Source organism: Aptenodytes forsteri, unplaced genomic scaffold (genome assembly GCF_000699145.1).
Source record: "Aptenodytes forsteri isolate BGI_AS27 unplaced genomic scaffold, ASM69914v1 Scaffold361, whole genome shotgun sequence".
In the NCBI taxonomy this organism is placed as follows: Eukaryota; Metazoa; Chordata; class Aves; order Sphenisciformes; family Spheniscidae; genus Aptenodytes; species Aptenodytes forsteri.
This window is the reverse complement of record NW_008796212.1, coordinates 14,959-31,883: the sequence shown is the minus strand read 5'-3', so window position 1 is coordinate 31,883 and position 16,925 is coordinate 14,959. Positions and strand designations below refer to the sequence as shown.

General features: G+C 50.6%; 2 protein-coding genes across 2 annotated transcripts in view; one reads left to right on the top strand and one right to left on the bottom strand.

The window, feature by feature from the left end:
* The window catches only part of ZCCHC17 (zinc finger CCHC-type containing 17), a 16,864-nt gene extending 3,215 nt beyond the window's left edge, over window positions 1–13,649 (top strand). The window contains exons 4-7 of the mRNA XM_009288296.2: window positions 996–1,087; window positions 2,172–2,272; window positions 3,556–3,704; window positions 12,805–13,649. Of these exons, the coding sequence (XP_009286571.1) occupies window positions 996–1,087; window positions 2,172–2,272; window positions 3,556–3,704; window positions 12,805–12,984 (522 nt within the window). The 3' untranslated portion in view covers window positions 12,985–13,649. The remainder of the gene's footprint in view (window positions 1–995; window positions 1,088–2,171; window positions 2,273–3,555; window positions 3,705–12,804) is intronic.
* Window positions 13,650–14,636: 987 nt separating this feature from the next.
* The window catches only part of FABP3 (fatty acid binding protein 3), a 3,753-nt gene continuing 1,464 nt past the window's right edge, over window positions 14,637–16,925 (bottom strand). Inside the window, exons 3-4 of the mRNA XM_009288295.2 lie at window positions 15,062–15,163; window positions 14,637–14,949 (exon numbers count right to left, since the gene is read on the bottom strand). Of these exons, the coding sequence (XP_009286570.1) occupies window positions 14,896–14,949; window positions 15,062–15,163 (156 nt within the window). The 3' untranslated portion in view covers window positions 14,637–14,895. The remainder of the gene's footprint in view (window positions 14,950–15,061; window positions 15,164–16,925) is intronic.

The following is a 16,925-nucleotide window of genomic DNA, read 5'->3' as shown; positions in this document are numbered from 1 at the left end:
CCAGGGATTTGGCCATAAATGCTTTTTGGTTTTTTTTTTTTTTTTTTTGAAAGAAGATAGTCGGGTTGATGTACAAAACAAGGACTTAATTTTGTGTGAGATAAGGGAAATAGGTTGAGAAACTTGGTCTTATTTATACAGTATAGAAAAACTTTACAGCTTCTTTTCAGCCATCTGTGGTGTGCTCTTTTAAACGTTGTTTGTATAAATGTTTATTAAGCCACTGTTTTCTTCACCTGGAACACAGCTGTTGGGTTCCTGGCTGCTTTGCTGTAGAGGCAAGGGGCAGAAGCACGTTGGAGAGGTGGGCAGCAGAAGAGTTCATTGTTAGATTGCCTGCAAATGACTGCACGGATGTCATAAACAAAACAAACCAGAAATACCTTCAATAGCAGCGCTGGTGAAAATGCAGGAAGCTGTAACAAAGGCTTGAAAAAACCCCAAACATAAAACTTTTGCTCTTGCTTCTAAAGTGATAACGTGGCAATCAAGGACTTACTAGGATTCAGAAGAGAGTAAGCCCCTAATAGGAGACTAAAAACATTTGAAGTATCTCTAAGACGATCAAAATGGGAGAAAGGATAACAAGTTTTATTTTTGAGGATGCAAGTCAGCCCAAGTACTGGTCCAGGGGGAACTGCCCTGGGGGTGGATGGTTCGAGAATTATAGCAAAGCTTCCAAACACGCGCTTTCTTCTGCAGCTCTTGGGTTTGGTCATATTGAAAGCAGAATGTTAATCTGAACAGACCTATAGATTGATCTTGTCTTAGTACTGAGATAGCTGCTTAACAGAAGCTGTTTTATTAGCTAAAATACTCTAAATGCAGCTACAAAATAATAGAACAAAAGCACTTCTGTGTAGCATCCTTTGTGGTGCTGCTCTTTGCTAACCAGTGGTTTCCTGCCTTCTCTGTAGGCCTCCAGACACAGTGTGTTAATTAACATCGTTGTCATTTACTCTTTACTCTTCTCATTCCATATCTTCCTCTTCCAGATGAAAGACGACAAACTGAAACTCTCCCTCTCCATGAAGGTTGTTAACCAAGGCACGGGAAAAGACCTCGATCCAAACAATGTTTCCCTTGAGTAGGTAAATCTACTGAGTAGAATATAACAGATCAGACAGGTTGCTACTGCCTGCGTTTCCCTGCCTTTCACTCCTGGCTTTCCTGCCATACTTATTCTCTAGCTCCCCCCTCCTTCGGAGGGTGAGGGGGGCTCAGGAAGAGCCCCCCAGCGATGCGCTGGCTGGCTGGAGGGTTGGCTGAAGGCGCTCCCTTGGTTGTGCTGCCTAGAGGCAGGCGGGAGCTGGAGACTTTCGTTCCTGCTTTGTGATGGCCGTGCGCTTGTACTGGAGGGACTGTTCATTCCAGCTGGGGATTCGGCTCACTTTCACATACTACAAAATCAAATCTTAACCGCTCACATGTTTCAGAGCTGCTTTGTCTACCTTTTTTTTTTTTTTTTTTTTTTTGCGATGTCTCTTGTTAGTCAAATAGAATTGCTTTATTTTCATACTGGGCAAGTTTTTTGCCTAGTTCAGCCATAGGAAGTTGGCTTACGTGATGCCTTTTCAATAGCTTTTTGCAAGTTGCTGAGGCGTAAGGTGGTTTTTTGTATGTGTACGTTCACATACAAAATACAGATGTTAGTATAAAGGACGTAACTGCAGCTCCCCGCGCCTGTCTGCTTTCTGTAGAGAGCGCTCAGTTCATCTCAAAAGTAGAAGATGACGGGTAAAATTCTCAATTGTCGCACGTTTCCTTGTTTCATTTTTTTTCTTTTTTTTTTTTTTTTGCCTAGTTCAGCCATAGGAAGTTGGCTTACGTGATGCCTTTTCAAGCTTTTTGCACAAGTTGCTGAGGCGTAAGGTGGTTTTTTGTATGTGTGTGTTCACATACAAAATACAGATGTTAGTATAAAGGACGTAACTGCAGCTCCCCGCGCCTGTCTGCTTTCTGTAGAGAGCGCTCAGTTCATCGCAAAAGTAGAAGATGACGGGTAATACGCTGTTGACAACGTGGTTTATTCTAATGAGCTCTGTTCTTTGGTTTAGCTCAGTGGTGCTTTTAGAGCAATATTTGAAAAAACTTGTGTTTAGGTCGTGTCCTTATAAATATACAGGGTTAAAGATGAGAGTGGATTGAAAATGGAACTGTCCTCTTTCCAGTCAGGATGAGAGGAAAAAACGCATGTTCAGAGACTACACGAGTCAGAAGATCACGCTTGAAGCTGTCTTGAACACTGTGTGCAAGAAATGCGGTTGCAAAGGTATGTTCATGCAGCGTCGTCTTGTTCTTTTGATGTAGCCTTGTTCTAAGCAGGTAGTGACCTGTGGATAGGACTGTATTGACATCTGTCTCATGGTTGTGTGTAAGGACTGAGTTTTGCTTCCGCGTGTCTCTTCTAGAGAACTACGTTTTCTGTCACTTGTTACGAAAAGGAAAGACTTAGCTGAAGTCCTTTTATAAAGGTTTGTTTCTTAAAATCACATCCCTTTGAGCTGCCTGTAAAGAACCTTCCTACCGAGTACAGGTTCGGTACAGTTCCCTTCCTGCAGTGTTTGTGTTAGCGTGTCTTACAGCTGAGGTCTCGTTCCAGTTTTGCATTTTAAGAAATAAACATGTGCCTTCACCAGATCATTTCATTATGAAGAACGGTCAGTGGAAATTACTGATCAGTTGTTGGGAACACAGTGTTAGCTTGTGAGCAGTGTCTTAGAGCTGAAAACAAGCGTTTGTTGGGTTTTTTTTTTTAACCTGGTGAATTTTTTGTGTTTTGCCTAGTTCAGCAATAGGACGTTGGCTTACGTGATGCCTTTTCGGTAGCTTTTTGCAAGTTGCTGAGGCATAAGGTAGTTTTTTGTACATGGAGCTTTTGCTGCACCTTAATTGTCTTCTGTTATTTAGCCATAGAGTAAATAGTTAAGCAGGAGTTAATGCTCTTCTGGAGAAGGTTAATAATGAATATGGTTCTCTGTAGTGGTAGATAACTATCTTTAAAATACCATTTTAAAGAATCCCCAAAACTTTAAACTGGATTCTGCGTATTTCCAGTCTGCTTTTTAATGATGGTGTCTACTCGTAACAGGCAGGCAGATGCTATCTGTCTGCAGTTTCCACTGCAGCTGTTAGTAGGTCAACTTCTACTCTGTCTCCAGAGTAGAAGGGGTAGAACCAGAATGAGCTGATTTACTCTGGTGGCTTTGGTCTCACTTACCAGGTGCCTAACACACCAATTTACTCCACTCTTCCATGCTGCTTAAGCCCTCGCGCAGACGTGTTTCCACCGATTTCCCTGTTCAGACATGAGTGTCTTAGTTGTTGCCTGACTAATCTTTCCAGACTGACCTGGGTTGCGTTTGCTCCCCTGGCTTGTTTAATCAGGGCACGTTAAACTAGCTGAAATGCTAGGACAAAAAATGTACAGTGTAGATTCTCTTATTGTGACGAATAATAAAAAGATCATTGGTGGCATTTCAGGTGTCTGAAATGCAGTTTAAAAAAGAGAAAAAAGGGGGGGGGTGGGTTGTTCCTTCAAACGCTATTTTGCAGGTCATTTTGCCAAGGAGTGTTTCGTGCAGCCTGGAGGTACCAAATATAGCCTCATTCCAGAAGAGGAGGAAGAGGAGGCGGCAGCAGCAGGATATGAAAGAGATAAAAAGACCAGCGTGGCTGACGATTCTTCAAAAAAAAGGAAAAAGGTACGAGGTGCCCTACTTCTGGCTTGGAAAAGTGAGCCAGATAATTTGTTCTGTGTAGTTACATCTGTGATTTACTACAGCAGCGTGGTTATGAGTAGCCAGTTCTGGGCTGAGAAGGTGGCTCGGTTTTGTGCAGATTCTGTAGCAAAACAGGAATCTCCTCTGCAGACATTTTTAGTAATTCCTATACTTTCTCCCTTTCTTCTTGTTAAACTGTCTTTAAGATGGTTTTGTGCTTTAACACACAGTCCTCAAAAGGTATTTCTTACAGTGAGAAAAGGATTATTATTTTTTTTCCTGGTCTTTGTGAGGCTTTATAGAAATTGCTTCAGTTTCCTGAATTTCTGTGATTCTTGCCAATAACCCTGTTTCCCCTCCCTTCTCACTGCTCTTTCCCCAACACCTTTCTTTCATCTGAACTAAATGTCCCGCTGCCTTGCTACAGCGGGTATCCTGACCCAGCCAGTGCGATGTGAACTAGGCTTATCTGCACATGCCAGGGGAAAATCGCTGGTTGTATTTGCACAGGGAGCGTACTCCATTTCCAGGCTCTAAAGCCATTTTTTTGTCTATGTGAAAATGTCAAGAGGTAAGAGACCTTTTATGTCCAGTGTTTGAACTCCGGCTGCAGAGCATGCTGGTATAAAATGCAGGGGAGACCTGAATCCAAAACAGGAGCTTTTGGTGGTCAGTCTGGTTATACGGCAATGAGTATTCCAATTCTAGACTTCAGTAAATAAACTGTTTAATCAGCCCCTTCACAACTGGAGTCCCACTTTTAATTATGCTTCCAAAGCCCTTTTTTTCTTTTTTTTTTCTCTTTCCGGCTCTGTGGCCTGTCTGCATCCCTGGAGAGGGGCAACAGGCAGAAAAGGTGGTGAATTTTGTTTTCACAGGAGAGGGACAAGGACGGTGTTAGCAACTGCGTAGGGAGAACTAACTTCTGAGGGCTTAGTTCTCCCAGGCTCGCTGTGGAGTTAAACCAGTGCTAGTAGGAGAGACTGCAGATGCTGGCAACAGGGACGGAGGAGTCTGTTTTGATGGCAACACTCAGAGCAGTCCAGAGTGACTGACGCTGGTAGCTGAAGTCTCGCTTCCAGTCACGTTTTTCACTGGTATTGTGGTTTCTGGCACTTTGGTACATGCTTATTAGAGAGAGGAGTAGCTGGGGCTGATTGTGGGATTGTAGGTGGTGACTGCACCAGCATGGAAGAGCCAGGTGTGTCGTGACGTTGCTTGTGTCAGTCCCTGCCCTGTGGCATACCTGTTTCTGCCCTACAGTCAGTACAAAATGAAGTTAGAGTCAATTCGATGCCGAATTTGCAGTTCTTGTTTGCTCAGTAGTGCTCTGGATAGCTGATGCAGTAGCAGGAACAGGATCTCTCTTGACTGTAGATCCTGTTGCCTGGTTCCATCCCAAGATGTGTTTTGCTTTCCCACTACGTAGGCTCTTATGCAAGAATGTCTTGGACTTGTCTGTGGAGTGTCATTATGCTGCGATAGAAAATACACAGTCTTCTTTCTATTCTGATCTCAGAAGCACGATTGAACCGAGTCGTCTCTTGGATCCCAGGCTAACTGCGACTCTGACCTTTCTGGACTCCAGGCGTTGGGCTTCTCTTGCCATGGAGCGGTGTGAGAGCAGGCCATTGGTAACACCTCAGCGGGGCCGGCTTCTCCTGCCTTGGGTTCTCTTCCCTCTAGCAGTGATGATGGTTTGTCTGGTGCAGGCTCGTGTAACTGTTATTTAAATGCTGTGGGGAAGAATTACACTAAGAGGTGTGCAAATAGCTCGTTATCGTATCAGTGCCCGTCCACTGGGGTGGGGATTCCCTGTGGAGTCTTGCCCTGCTGAGACTGCAGGATACGTGGGTCACTGTCCTGAATTTGTTACTAATTTTTTTGGGGTCTGTGGATTAACTGCCTTACTTTAAATCTAGCTTGTTCCTTTGATCCTCCTCCCTTCTCAAGGAGGAGATCAAAAGTTTTCAGATGTTTTCCAGTGCTGGAAAATAAAACTTTGAGCTTTTTGGAGGCAGGATGTGGGATCCTCAAAATGAATAGCTCCCTTGTTGTCTCGAGTGCCTGCTGTGATCTTGTCTGGGAGCCACCATGTGCTTCCCTGCTTGCCTGGAGCCCCAGGGGGATTTACACAAAGTAGAAATAGCTCAATCTACCTAGTAACAGTTGCCTTGCTGACCCCATCCCATCTGATGTTTGTAACGTAAATTTAGAGCTTATATTTTTAAAGGAGTAGATAAGGCACTGCTATCTACCAAGCATCCGTTTAGTGTCATAGCAATGGTATTAACATTTTCTGTTTCCTTGCTCTGATGTTTCCTTGCAGTCCCTGGGTGCTCTTCAACTCTCCCCAGAGACTCCTCTCCTTACAGAGATATGCCGGGGTCCTCACTCCCTTTCTTTCTCGACTTGCCTTCCCAATGGTTCCTCAGTTCCTCACTTTCCTCCTGCCTGAGCCCGCAGCATTTACAGGAGCAAGAGACAGCTGGAGGCTTCTGGTGTGACTGAGGGCACAAGTCTTTCTAGTGACAGATCACCCTGTTAGTATTCTGCACATGAGAGCACTGTCCTGCCTCCCGTAATCCCTGAGAAAATAAGCGATTTGAGGGAGAAGCGGAGATGGTGCTGTCGCAGCGCTGTGCGGAAGTACCGGAGATCATCCGAGGAGTCGCTGACAGCTGCACAGGCATGTGGCTGCGTCCCTTTCGCTTTTACTCTTTGGGTCACAGGGTGAAGGAGCTCCTATGGGAACACGGCAGCATGTCTGTGCTGAGCTTGCGTGGGAGGGAGGCGTGCTGAGAAGAAATGAACCCTTCTGATTCTTCTCTCCTGTCTGTCTTTCAAGAAAAGAGCTGCTGTTTCCACACTAGGAGTAACCCCTTTAATTTGAATTCTACAAAAGCGTCCTATCTTCTGCTCAGATACATTGATTAACTTATCCCTGGGGTAGTTTTGCAAAGGTCATTGGAATTGCATAGTAAATGTGACCTGTGATGGCCTTTTGGCAGAGTTTGCTGCTCTTTCTCCCACCCTGTAAAAGATTTCCAGGCAATCTGCTTGCAGATGTTGTCTCTTCGTGTAAAAACCACACCTTCTTAATTGTTATTTGTTCAGTGACCTGTAGTTCATCAAGCCTTAGTCCATCCTCACTTGTAGCTGGTACTTGTTTTACTAGTTCTTAAATGGCATTAGCTTAGGGCACAGCTCTTCACACACTATGCTATTCTCTTACTGTCCTGATCTGTGCTTTTCTGAACTTTACTGTATTTATTTAATGACCATAGACTGGATTCTTCTCATCGTACTAATTCTGACTGGCCCTCAGACAAGGGATGCAGTAATACCTTCAGATTTACGTAATTTATCTTGTTTGGAATTAAATTGGGTGGTGGAATTTAACTTTTTTCTTTTTAAGAATTTAGAAACCCCAGAAGGAATACTGGCACCTCTCTGGAGATGCAGAAAACATATCTGGAAATCCATTCTGATTTTTCACAAGGACAGACATAGTCTCTGAATGAGACCATAACTCCACAAAAGGCTCTGTTGAAAAATATTTAAACTTCTTGGAGAGTTCTGGACACTCCCCTCTTATCTCAAAACCAAATACCTTTAGAAGGAATGAACTGTTGTAACGTTCTTAAAGCATAGCCCCAAGCAGCTTTCCTTACAAAGGACAGGAGAGAGCCTGGTGTGCTAATGTGGTCCCCTCTTAGTGCCAGCTTTTTGAAAATAACTAGAGCAGTAGGAGAACCAGCACTATCAGGCCGTAGCCCAGCCTATTGCTCTTCTGCGTGCCAGCTCCCAACACGGGCTTTGTAGATGAGAGGTTTTGAAGTAAGTTTGTTCTGTTTTGGTAGAATTGTAAACATTACATAAATTGGACAGGATGTGCAAGGAGTTGTAACGTGCAGGTCTTCATACTTGGTGGCCCTCTGCATCTTTACACTGAGAGTCTGCTTGGGCAAAATCCACTCAAAATGTTGACACAAATGCAGTGTTCTCAGTTCTGGGGGAGTGCCTGGGTGTGCCCGAGAGCTGAGCTGAGCTTCATCCATCAGCAGCCTTTGGTTCTGGAAACCAGTTTGAAGCTCGGGGTGCGGCAGGGCTTTGCTGCTGTTGCTGGAGGCAGAAATCTGGCCTGTGCTTTGGCACTGCCCTCTGGGTAACTAAACTAGAGAAACTAGTTTACTGCACCGTTGTGCACCGCTCGCACAACGGTGAGTCGACTGGTAACCAGCGGAGTGCTTGTCTCCCAGTACCGGGATGCTGGAGTTCAAAGAAATCTGGGGTCTAATAGAAGGATGCTGCTTGTGCAGAATGATTTCACCGCAGCGCTGCCTCCTGCTACAGAAAATGTTAAGCTCTTCTGTCGCTGGCTTGCTTCCTGCAGTATTTGCAGTCCAGCATGTGCTTACGCTGTGGTGCTTGCAGTGCTGCACTGAAAGTACTTTTTGTGTGTTGGTGTGAGCAGTTTGGCTGTTAGAAGCCCCCAAAAAGGAAGCCCCCAAAAAGGGGAGTCTGAGGTTTGGTTGGTTCTTTTTTTTTTTTTTTTTTTTTTTTTTTTTTTTTTTTTTTTTTTTTTTTTTTTTTTTTTTTAGCCAGCACAATGTCCACGTGTGTACTTTTATTTCCCCTGAATCCTGAAGGGACTGGTGTGACATCCTGTCCTGTCTTCAGCCTTCACATGGTGAGAAAGTTTCCCAAGCTCTGGAATGAATCTCTGTTAGTTGTTAAGGTCTTGTCAAACTTTCTCACCGTCTGCACAGGCTGGAAAAGCTTGAGAAAATTCTCCGTGCTGTATCCCTTTCTGTAGAAGATTTAACTCTTTACCATCCTCTTCTAAAGACTGTTACAATTTGCTTCTGCCCTTCATCTGTGGGTAGGGGACTTTGTAGTGAGTCTGGTATTATCCCACAATAAAATGTAGACTGTCAAATTTTGGGTGAGATCGGTGATCATAGTGCTATTGTGGAGCTACAAAAAACTGATACCTGCCAAGGGTCTGCTAGGTGTGGAGTGAACTCAATCCTCTGCCTTCTTCCCTGGAGTCCCAGAGGACTCTTTGCTTGATGTTCAGCTCCAAGCCATGCGGTCTTTGCACTTCAGCCTCCCTGAGAGAGTTGTTCTGTTTCACATTAAATGAGCTGCTAGCTCCCTTCCTTTGTTGTCCCTAATTGATAGCCTGTATCTGGTGCTATGACACACAGTCCATGATAAATTGATGTCTTTAGCTGGGCCTTTTGTGTCCCCACTCTTACGGGAGAATATGTTGGTTTTAAATGAAATGTAGACAGACGCGGCTTGTCTTCCTGTAAGCCAGTATATTAATTTTCATATGGAAACTGCACTTGTCTGGAAGTGGCTGAAGCTAATGGAAGAAGTGTCTTGTGGGGAGGAGCGGGGAACCCAGCTTTCTCTGTGCTCTCTGCACTGGGACGCTTCTTTATCCCCAAGCAATTTTAAGACAATTTGCCCTTCAAGGGAAGATTGTGGGTGGCACTGGAGGGCTACCAGCAATGCTGTGCCCTCGCTATTAATGCATACCTAAATACAGCACGGGCTTGGCTTTAACGTGCTCGCCTGCCTTGGTGAGCTACCTGAGCACCTCCAAGCCTACAGCAGACGATGCAGTCGGGATGTCAAAGTTGGTTACTGCAGGGGATTTTTTTTTTTTCCCCCCCTCTTTGCCTCATTTTTCATGCTGTGCTTATCAGCTGCTTCTGGCTCTTGTTTCGAACAGTTGAGTGCTGGTTTCTTAGCTTGGAGTTCTCTGGGTGAATATGCACATTCTGTCGTGTCTCGGGCTTCCTTCTGTGAAGCAAGTTTTCTTTATGGGGCTGCTTTCCAATCCATTTCCAGCCAGGGTTGTTCTTTTCCCCTGGGTGGTTGTGGGTGCGTAAGCAGGCCTAAGGCAGCACCTGCAGGCACCCGAGTATCTCACGCTGGACCCACAAAACCGGTGTCAGTGCTGGGTTCAGACCTTCAGTCGCCACGGCCAGCCCTGTGCTGCGCTTGGTTGTGTTGGAGCAGGTGGAAATACTTGCCCACACCAGTCATTCTCATTTTGTACAGGTATCCTGTGTATCTGCGGCTGATTGCCGCTGTTCCCTTCATCTAATCATCCGTTCATTTTCTCTCCCTTGGCTTAGCTTCTAGGGTGGCTGTGGATGTCTGCAGCAGCTGGCCAAGGAGGGCGGCCTCCCTGAGGACTCGTCCTGCCTGTAGTCCCGCGACTGGCGTAACCGTGCCCTTGGGCTTGCTGCTGCCTTCTGCTTCCTCGTGAAGCACTAACGGCCCTGCCAAGGCAGGGGTGACTTAGAGCAAACCTCTCCCAGTAAAACTCTCTGCAAGCCCAAGGGTGGCCTTGAGGTCGTTGGGGACACTCTTGGCAAAGAAAATAAGTGGAGCTGTTGGCTTGGGGGCTCCAGGCTTCTCCCATTACACTCCCTTCCGTAGTGGAATGTAAAACACGTTTGTGTGTTATGTTTGGGACTGTCATTTGACCGCTGTCCATCTCCCATTGTGCTGCTCCCCAAGGCCTGCGCACAGCCACGCTCTGAACAAGCCGTCATTCAACCTCTTTAAATTAGAGGATGGGGGGAAAACATGGCTTTTTGTCTGGCTTACCAAGACTCCTTTTCCTGGTCTAGTGATGCCTTGAAGTGAATGCCCTGGGCTTCTTCCACCCGTTGGCGCAGGCTCGGGAGACTCATTACCGCTGCTGACGGAGAGCTCGGCCCTCCAGAGGTGGTGGTCAGCATGGGAGGCAGCGCCACGGCCATGGTTCCTTGCTCACGCTCTGCTTCAAGAGCTCACTTTGACCCCAGCTGCAATGCCGCTGTGCTATCTCAACTGCGGGGCATGTTTGTACAAACCCAGGGTGACACCAGTCTACAGGAGAGGCATCCAGTAAAGGTAAAGTATGTGCAGGGGGAAAGGAGCTGGGCTCTGACTAGGGGATAAAACCTCATCTAGTGCGGCTAGCAGCAGTACGTGTATCGCTGGCACCTGGCTGCGTAGTTAAATTGTGGAAGAGAAGAGGATGCTGGATTGCAGCAAGTTTGGGGAAGATTGTGCCCGGTCTTACGGGTGCACCAGTTCCAGAGCAGTGAGCGCACATGGATCACTTGAGAAGGTGCAGCTCGCTTTAAGCAAAAATGCTGGTATATGGCTTAGTCAAAGCAGCAAGCTTTGCTTGCTGGGTTGCATTCCTCACCAGTGTTGTCTAAGCCTATGGCAGGCGATCCCATGGGCTTGGGTTGCCTTGCTGGCCCATCTCCGCTTCATGGAACCCTCTTTTGCTTCTTTCCTGATGTCCTCTTTATGTCCTTGAATAGAATGAAAATTCACAATCGCCGTTTTCACAGGAAGGTCCCTCTTTGATGTTGATGTGACCATGGATGAGATCAGTGGATCCTCCTTGGAGGCCGGTGTTGCTGGGCTTGGACGGAAAGCTGGAACCCTTACTGATCTTAGCAATCTTGAAGTGCTTTATATTAATCGTGTGAAAAATATTAAAATTACTTTTTTATGGGCCCTCTCACCTGCATGCTGCTTTCCTTTACTTCCCAGAACCAAGGGGCATAAGTGAAAATACCTGATTTTTGCAGGACAGTCGTTTCTTTTTCAAAGCATCTTCCTAAAATATACCTGAAAAAATATCTTCTGTCTTGTTCCAAGAGTTGGTCTACGCGATGGTTTTGCGGGTATTCAGAGGATTAGAAAGGTGGGTTGTGCTGGGATCAGCTTTGGATGTTTGTTTATTTGTGCACAAAAGCCGACCGCGCCGGCTGACGCCTTCTGAGCCACTTGCGTTCCTGGCACCGGGACCGCTCGGGTTGGTGCTGGCTGCCCAGCCTGCCTCCAGCGCTGGCCCGCTCCGGTCGGAGGGCGGTGATTTACCGAGCCGTTAGGCTGCCCTGGTGCTCGGGGGGCACGGCCGGCTCCTGAGAGCTGTGGTCAGCATTTCTCTTCCCGCTCCTTGCTGGAAGGGGGTGAAGCAACGGGCAGAGCGGGGCTAGCAGCTGGGCTGCGCGTGCTGCCAGCACAGGCAGATCAGATCTCTCCCCCAGTACTGCTTTCTCATTAAATATACACAAATTGCTGTACTGCAGCGTTGAATAGTCTTTATCTGCTTTGGGACGCTCTGCCCAATGCGATTCTAGGGAAAAGTGTACCACGGCACTGATCTGGGAGTCATCTCTGCTTGGTAGTTACTGTCAGATGCCTCAGAATTGAGGGTTTAGATCCTTTCAAAGTTCCTTATGAGCTTTATGCCAGCACCAGCTGTTCTTACTCTGCATCTCAATGATGGCTCTTGAGCTCTGTGTAGCTGTTGCTTCAGGGCTTCGCAGAAACACAGCCCGGGGGGCTCAGTGCTGCCCCTGGACTCTGCCTGTGTGCGGGGGCAGAGGGAGGGAAGCTGCGAGAGCAGGAGGGTGTGCAATCTGTTCTGAGATTGTGCAAAGAGTTGCTGCTTGCAAAAGGGGCGCTTTCCTCATCCCGGCTGCCCTCGAGGGGCAGCTGCAAGAAACTCTGGCGGGCATTTCTTGGGCTTGGGCTTTCCCGCAAGGAGAAGGGTGTGCCGTCATTAGTGCTCCAGCGCATCGGCGCTCATTTCCTGGCAGTCTGTGGGCTGATGATGGCGTGGGGAGGCAGGGATGGTGCTCGCGTCCAGCTGGCTATTTTAGAAACCCCTTTCGTTGGCAGAAAGGCTTCATCCTGCCAACCTCTATTAGTAAAGAATAGCCTTAAATAACGGAGTAAGCTCTGACTGCGGAGGCATGGCAAGGACTCTCGTGATTTGACTAACAGTTTTCAGGCTTGGATTTACATTTTCATGCCCCTCTGCTCTGATGGCTGCCGAACCCTGCCCGGTGCAGCTCTGGACTGACAGTGGTGGTTAAATCCTGACTCACTGGGGCAGAAGCTGTGTGTGCCTTCCGTGTCGGAGCAGGCTCGCCCCTGTCACAGCTTGTAAGGCACTCATTACAGAAAGTGTCTCGCTGCCCTGGTGAGCCCACGTGACAATTTTCCCACGTGCAAGGCTTTTTATTTATTTTCCTTCATTTGCTAGGAGAAGAAGAAGAAGAAGAAGCACAAGAATAAGCAGTCCTCCACGTCGGACTCGGACAGCTCGGACTCGGACAGCGATGGGGCTCAGCTGGCCAGCAAGAGGACCAGGCATTCGGGGAAGCCCAGCAAGGCTCAGAAGAAGAAGAAGAAAAAGAAGCATAAGAAGAAGCCCCGGGATTGAGCGAGCAGGCAGGCAGGGGTACCGGCATTGTGAGTCCCTGGTGCACACCACGAGGAGCGAGCAGAACTGAATCGGCGCACCCCTTGCTCCAGGGACGAGGAGTTTCCTTCTCCTAAAAGTAACGCTCGGCATGTGGTGTTAAAGGTGTTGACTTTGATACAACTTGTCCTCTTAGGCGTGGGCTACCATGTTCTCCCACCAGTAGGCACTCCTGCCAAAACTGGCTAATTACACCCCTTCGTCGGCACCTCTCCCGTCCTGTAGCCTCATGTTTCGCTGGGTAAGCTGCCAGTGCTCGGTGGCTCCCCTGGACAGTGCGGCCAGCTGCACCCAGCCTGCATGACATCAACCCCCATCCAGTTGCCTGTAAAAGGTGGAGCCACGCAGCTGCGCTCGCCCTGCTCGTCCCTGCGCCGCGCTCGGGGACGGGGCTGGTTGTTACTGGGCCCTGCGATGGGGCTATGTCCTCCCAGCCGGTAACGGTGCAGAGCCGCTTGGCTTTGGTCCGCAAACCCTCCCCCAGCCTCGCTCATTTTGTCTGCAAACATTGGGAGTGGAAGAGGAAGAAGCAAATGGGGGAGTGGAGATATTTAAAATAAACATTAACTGTGGTGTGTTTGCCGCCTTGGTAGGTGACGGAAAATAAATCTCTCCAATCTCCCTTTGTATTTTGTACCAGGTCTTTTCTTTTATATGCTCCACGCTTCATCTTGGGCAGTGAAAAAATAGGGCTAGCTGTTGTGGGAGGGGCTGTGACCTGCGTTAAAGGGTTTTTTGAAAGTCCTGGCTGCTTTCAGAGGTTCCCTGGGGTGGGAAGGGGGTGTGTGATGAGGTGACCCCTATGAGAAGCCTGGTGCCTTCTGGTAACAAGCAACTGGAGCATAAATCTTGTAACCGGAGCTGAACGTCGGGGGGGAAGGGATGGCAGAGGGCCGGGCTGTCCTGCGCCGGGTCCGGGGTTGCTCCAGGCTGTGGTGACCACGGAGGAAGTCTGCTGGGGGCAGCTTGTCCCTGCTGGGGCAGATGTGCCGAACGGGGGGAGCTGAGTCACTCCTGGTGCCTCTGGCTCTCTGGGGAAGCGAGAGTGGGGCTGGCGATTGCCCGTTGGCATAGCAGGAGGAGGACTCTGGGTTGCTGAAGGCAGCCTGCCCCTTCTCCCTGTGCTTTGCCCTTTCCAGTGCTTCTCGCCCCAGTTCCCCACAGCCGAGTGCCCCCTTTTGGGCCGGTTCCCTTCCCAAACCCAGACCCGAAGTGCTTGTGACCTTGATTCCTGGCTCGGCTGCTGCTGGGCGTGCACCATCAGCTGATGCCTTGGCAGAGAGCGCCCACCTGCACTGGTGGCGGAAAGATCGCTCCAGCTGGGATGGAGCGTGCCTGGGTCCCAGACGATTGACGGCGGAGCTGCAGTGGGAGTAAACTAATACTCCCCCCCGGAAAAGCACATTTCTAACCGTAACGACCTCTCTTATTTCCACAGCTCAGAGAACCAGCTGAGATGGGCTACTGGGATCGCTGATGGTTTAACGCCCTCGCTGCCAGGGTGCCAGGGCTGGGTTCACCCCCCCGCGCTCCTCCCACAGCCTGGCCGAGACCCAGCGTTACGGGTGAGCACGTGCCAAAAAAGCCTTTTTCCAAGTAAACTGATCACAGAGCTGTAACAACATGGCCTTTATTATTTTTCCACGTGGGTTTTCCCATTATTAATAAAAAAAAAACCAAACAAACCACGAAACCACCACCCAAGCCCCAAGCAGCCCCACGAGGCGATGGGGACGGGGGCAGCAGGCAGCCCCAGCAGGTGCAGCGGGCTCTGAGGCCACGGCGAGCCGTGCCCGGCACGGGGCGAGGATGGAGGCGATGCGGGGGGCGAATGCGGCACCGGGTGACGGGCGGGGGAGCTGGGGACGTCGTCTATGTCGCCTTCTCGTAGGTGCGGGTGGAGACGACGTTGCCCATGGTGAGAGTCTGGTGGCAGAAATGGCGGCGGGGAGGTTAGTCGTGCTGAGCTGGTGCAGCTCCCGGCTTGTCCTGTCCCGGGCTGAACCCTCCCGATTTAAAACCATTTCTATTTCCTTACCAGAATTAATTTCCCATCCTTCAGCTCCCGGACCAGCGATGTCTCCTTCCCCTCCCACTTCTGAACGTGGACGAGTTTGCCTCCATCCAGCGTGACCACAGACTGCGGGGAGAGAGCAAGACCCGCCATTACCCTCCTTCTCTGGGGTTTCTCGGCTCCGGGGGCCTTTGTCCCTCAGAGGGGACAATGCTGGGCGTCCTCGTGCTCGCCCCAGAGCCCCGCGGGGCTCAGGGACAGGCTGCGGGTGCCACCGTCGGGATGCCCATATGGCAGCATCCCGCCCGACTTTGTCAGGCTAGCTCAGCACAGGCTGGATCCTGCTCCGGCCACCGGCTGGGTCACGGCCTCGGCTGTCCCCCGGTAACCCTGCCGTGGGCACCATCACGGTGACCCTGCCCTCCCTGACCCAGGGCCAGCACAGGGAGCCCTGCCCAGGGCCGCATCCTGCTCCGGGACCGCCTCTGCTTCCAAGCGCGGCTCGCTGGCTCCGGTGCTGGAGGGAATCAAAGAGGTGGGGCAAGTATTGGTGCTTTGAACCAGAGGGCCCGGCAAGGGTTTTTGGAGGGGCTGATCCGGCAAACACGCCTCCGCTTGCCAGGGCTGCAATTTGCACAGCTGCCGCTGTTGACTCAGCCCCGAAAGCCCGGCTGGTGCCAAGGTTAGTGTGGCAGCCGGCTGGGCGCAGCCACGGTGCGGGGTTGCGCTGGGACAGGCAGCGGCACCGGCTGCCCGGCCCCATCCTGCCCTGCGCCCCCCACCCAGCTCCTCGAGAGCCCGGTGCTGCCCTTCGGGTGCCTCTGCAGCTCGGGTCTCCCCATGGCTCAGAGGTCCCATGGGTTGTGACCCTGAAGCCCAGGGCTTGGGTGCCCCCGTGGCTCGGCTCTCCCCATAGCTCAGGTGCCCCCACAGCCCAGGTCCCCACAAGGCTTGGCTGCCCCCATGGCTCGGGGTCCCCCGGAGCTCAGGTCTCCCCACAGCTGGGGTGTCGCCACCGCTCAGGTGCCCCAATAGCTTGGGTCCCCGCATGGCTTGGGTGCCCCGCAGCCAGGGTCTCCCCACGACTCGGCTCCCTGTGCAACTCGGGTGCCCCACAGCCCTGGACCCCACACATCCTGGGTGCCCCATGGGTTGGGTGCCCCACGGCTCGGCGTACCCCATGGCGTGGTGGACCTCACCCGCCCCATCCCATGCAGCTCACGGCTCGGGCAGCCGTCCCGGCCCCCGCTGCCCTGTCGTGTGCCCTCTGGCCACCATCCGAGGAGTGCCTGAAGGGCACGTCCCCGGGCTGCGGGCAGGAGCTTCGAACATAGTTTCCACCAGCTCCGGCGGGTCCAAGCGGTGGCAGCGCTGCAGGCAGGGACATGCTGCCCTGTGTCTGCCCGGCACTACCGCCTTGCTCACGCTCGTCCCGTTGCAGCCCATCCTCGCTTTGCGCCCAGCCCTTGCGCTTGCTGTTTCAGGGCCGGGAAGGAGTTTTGTGTCCAACAAGATCCCAAGGTCCCCCCTGGGCCGGGCGGGGGGCACGGGGCTGCCGGCTGCTCCATGCACGGTGTATTAAAGCAGCTGGGAAACTAGGAAAGAGCAGGGGCTGGATCAGTCCTGCGAGGGGAAGTGCCTCTGCAGGGTGGGAGAGGCCACGAAAGCAGCTCTGACCCCTCTCGAGGTGGTTTTTTCCTTGCTTTTACGGGGAGGAACAGCCCGACCGGGGAGGTGTTGGCCTCCCCAGGGACCCCCAGGGAGGCATCAGCCCTGGGGAGGCATCGGCCAGGCAGGATTGCCCAGCTGCTCTGTCCCTGCCTTCAGAGCTGCCTGCTTTGTAGGGCAAGCAAAGAGGGGGCTCAAAAGTGGGTCTCGTGTCCCTCCA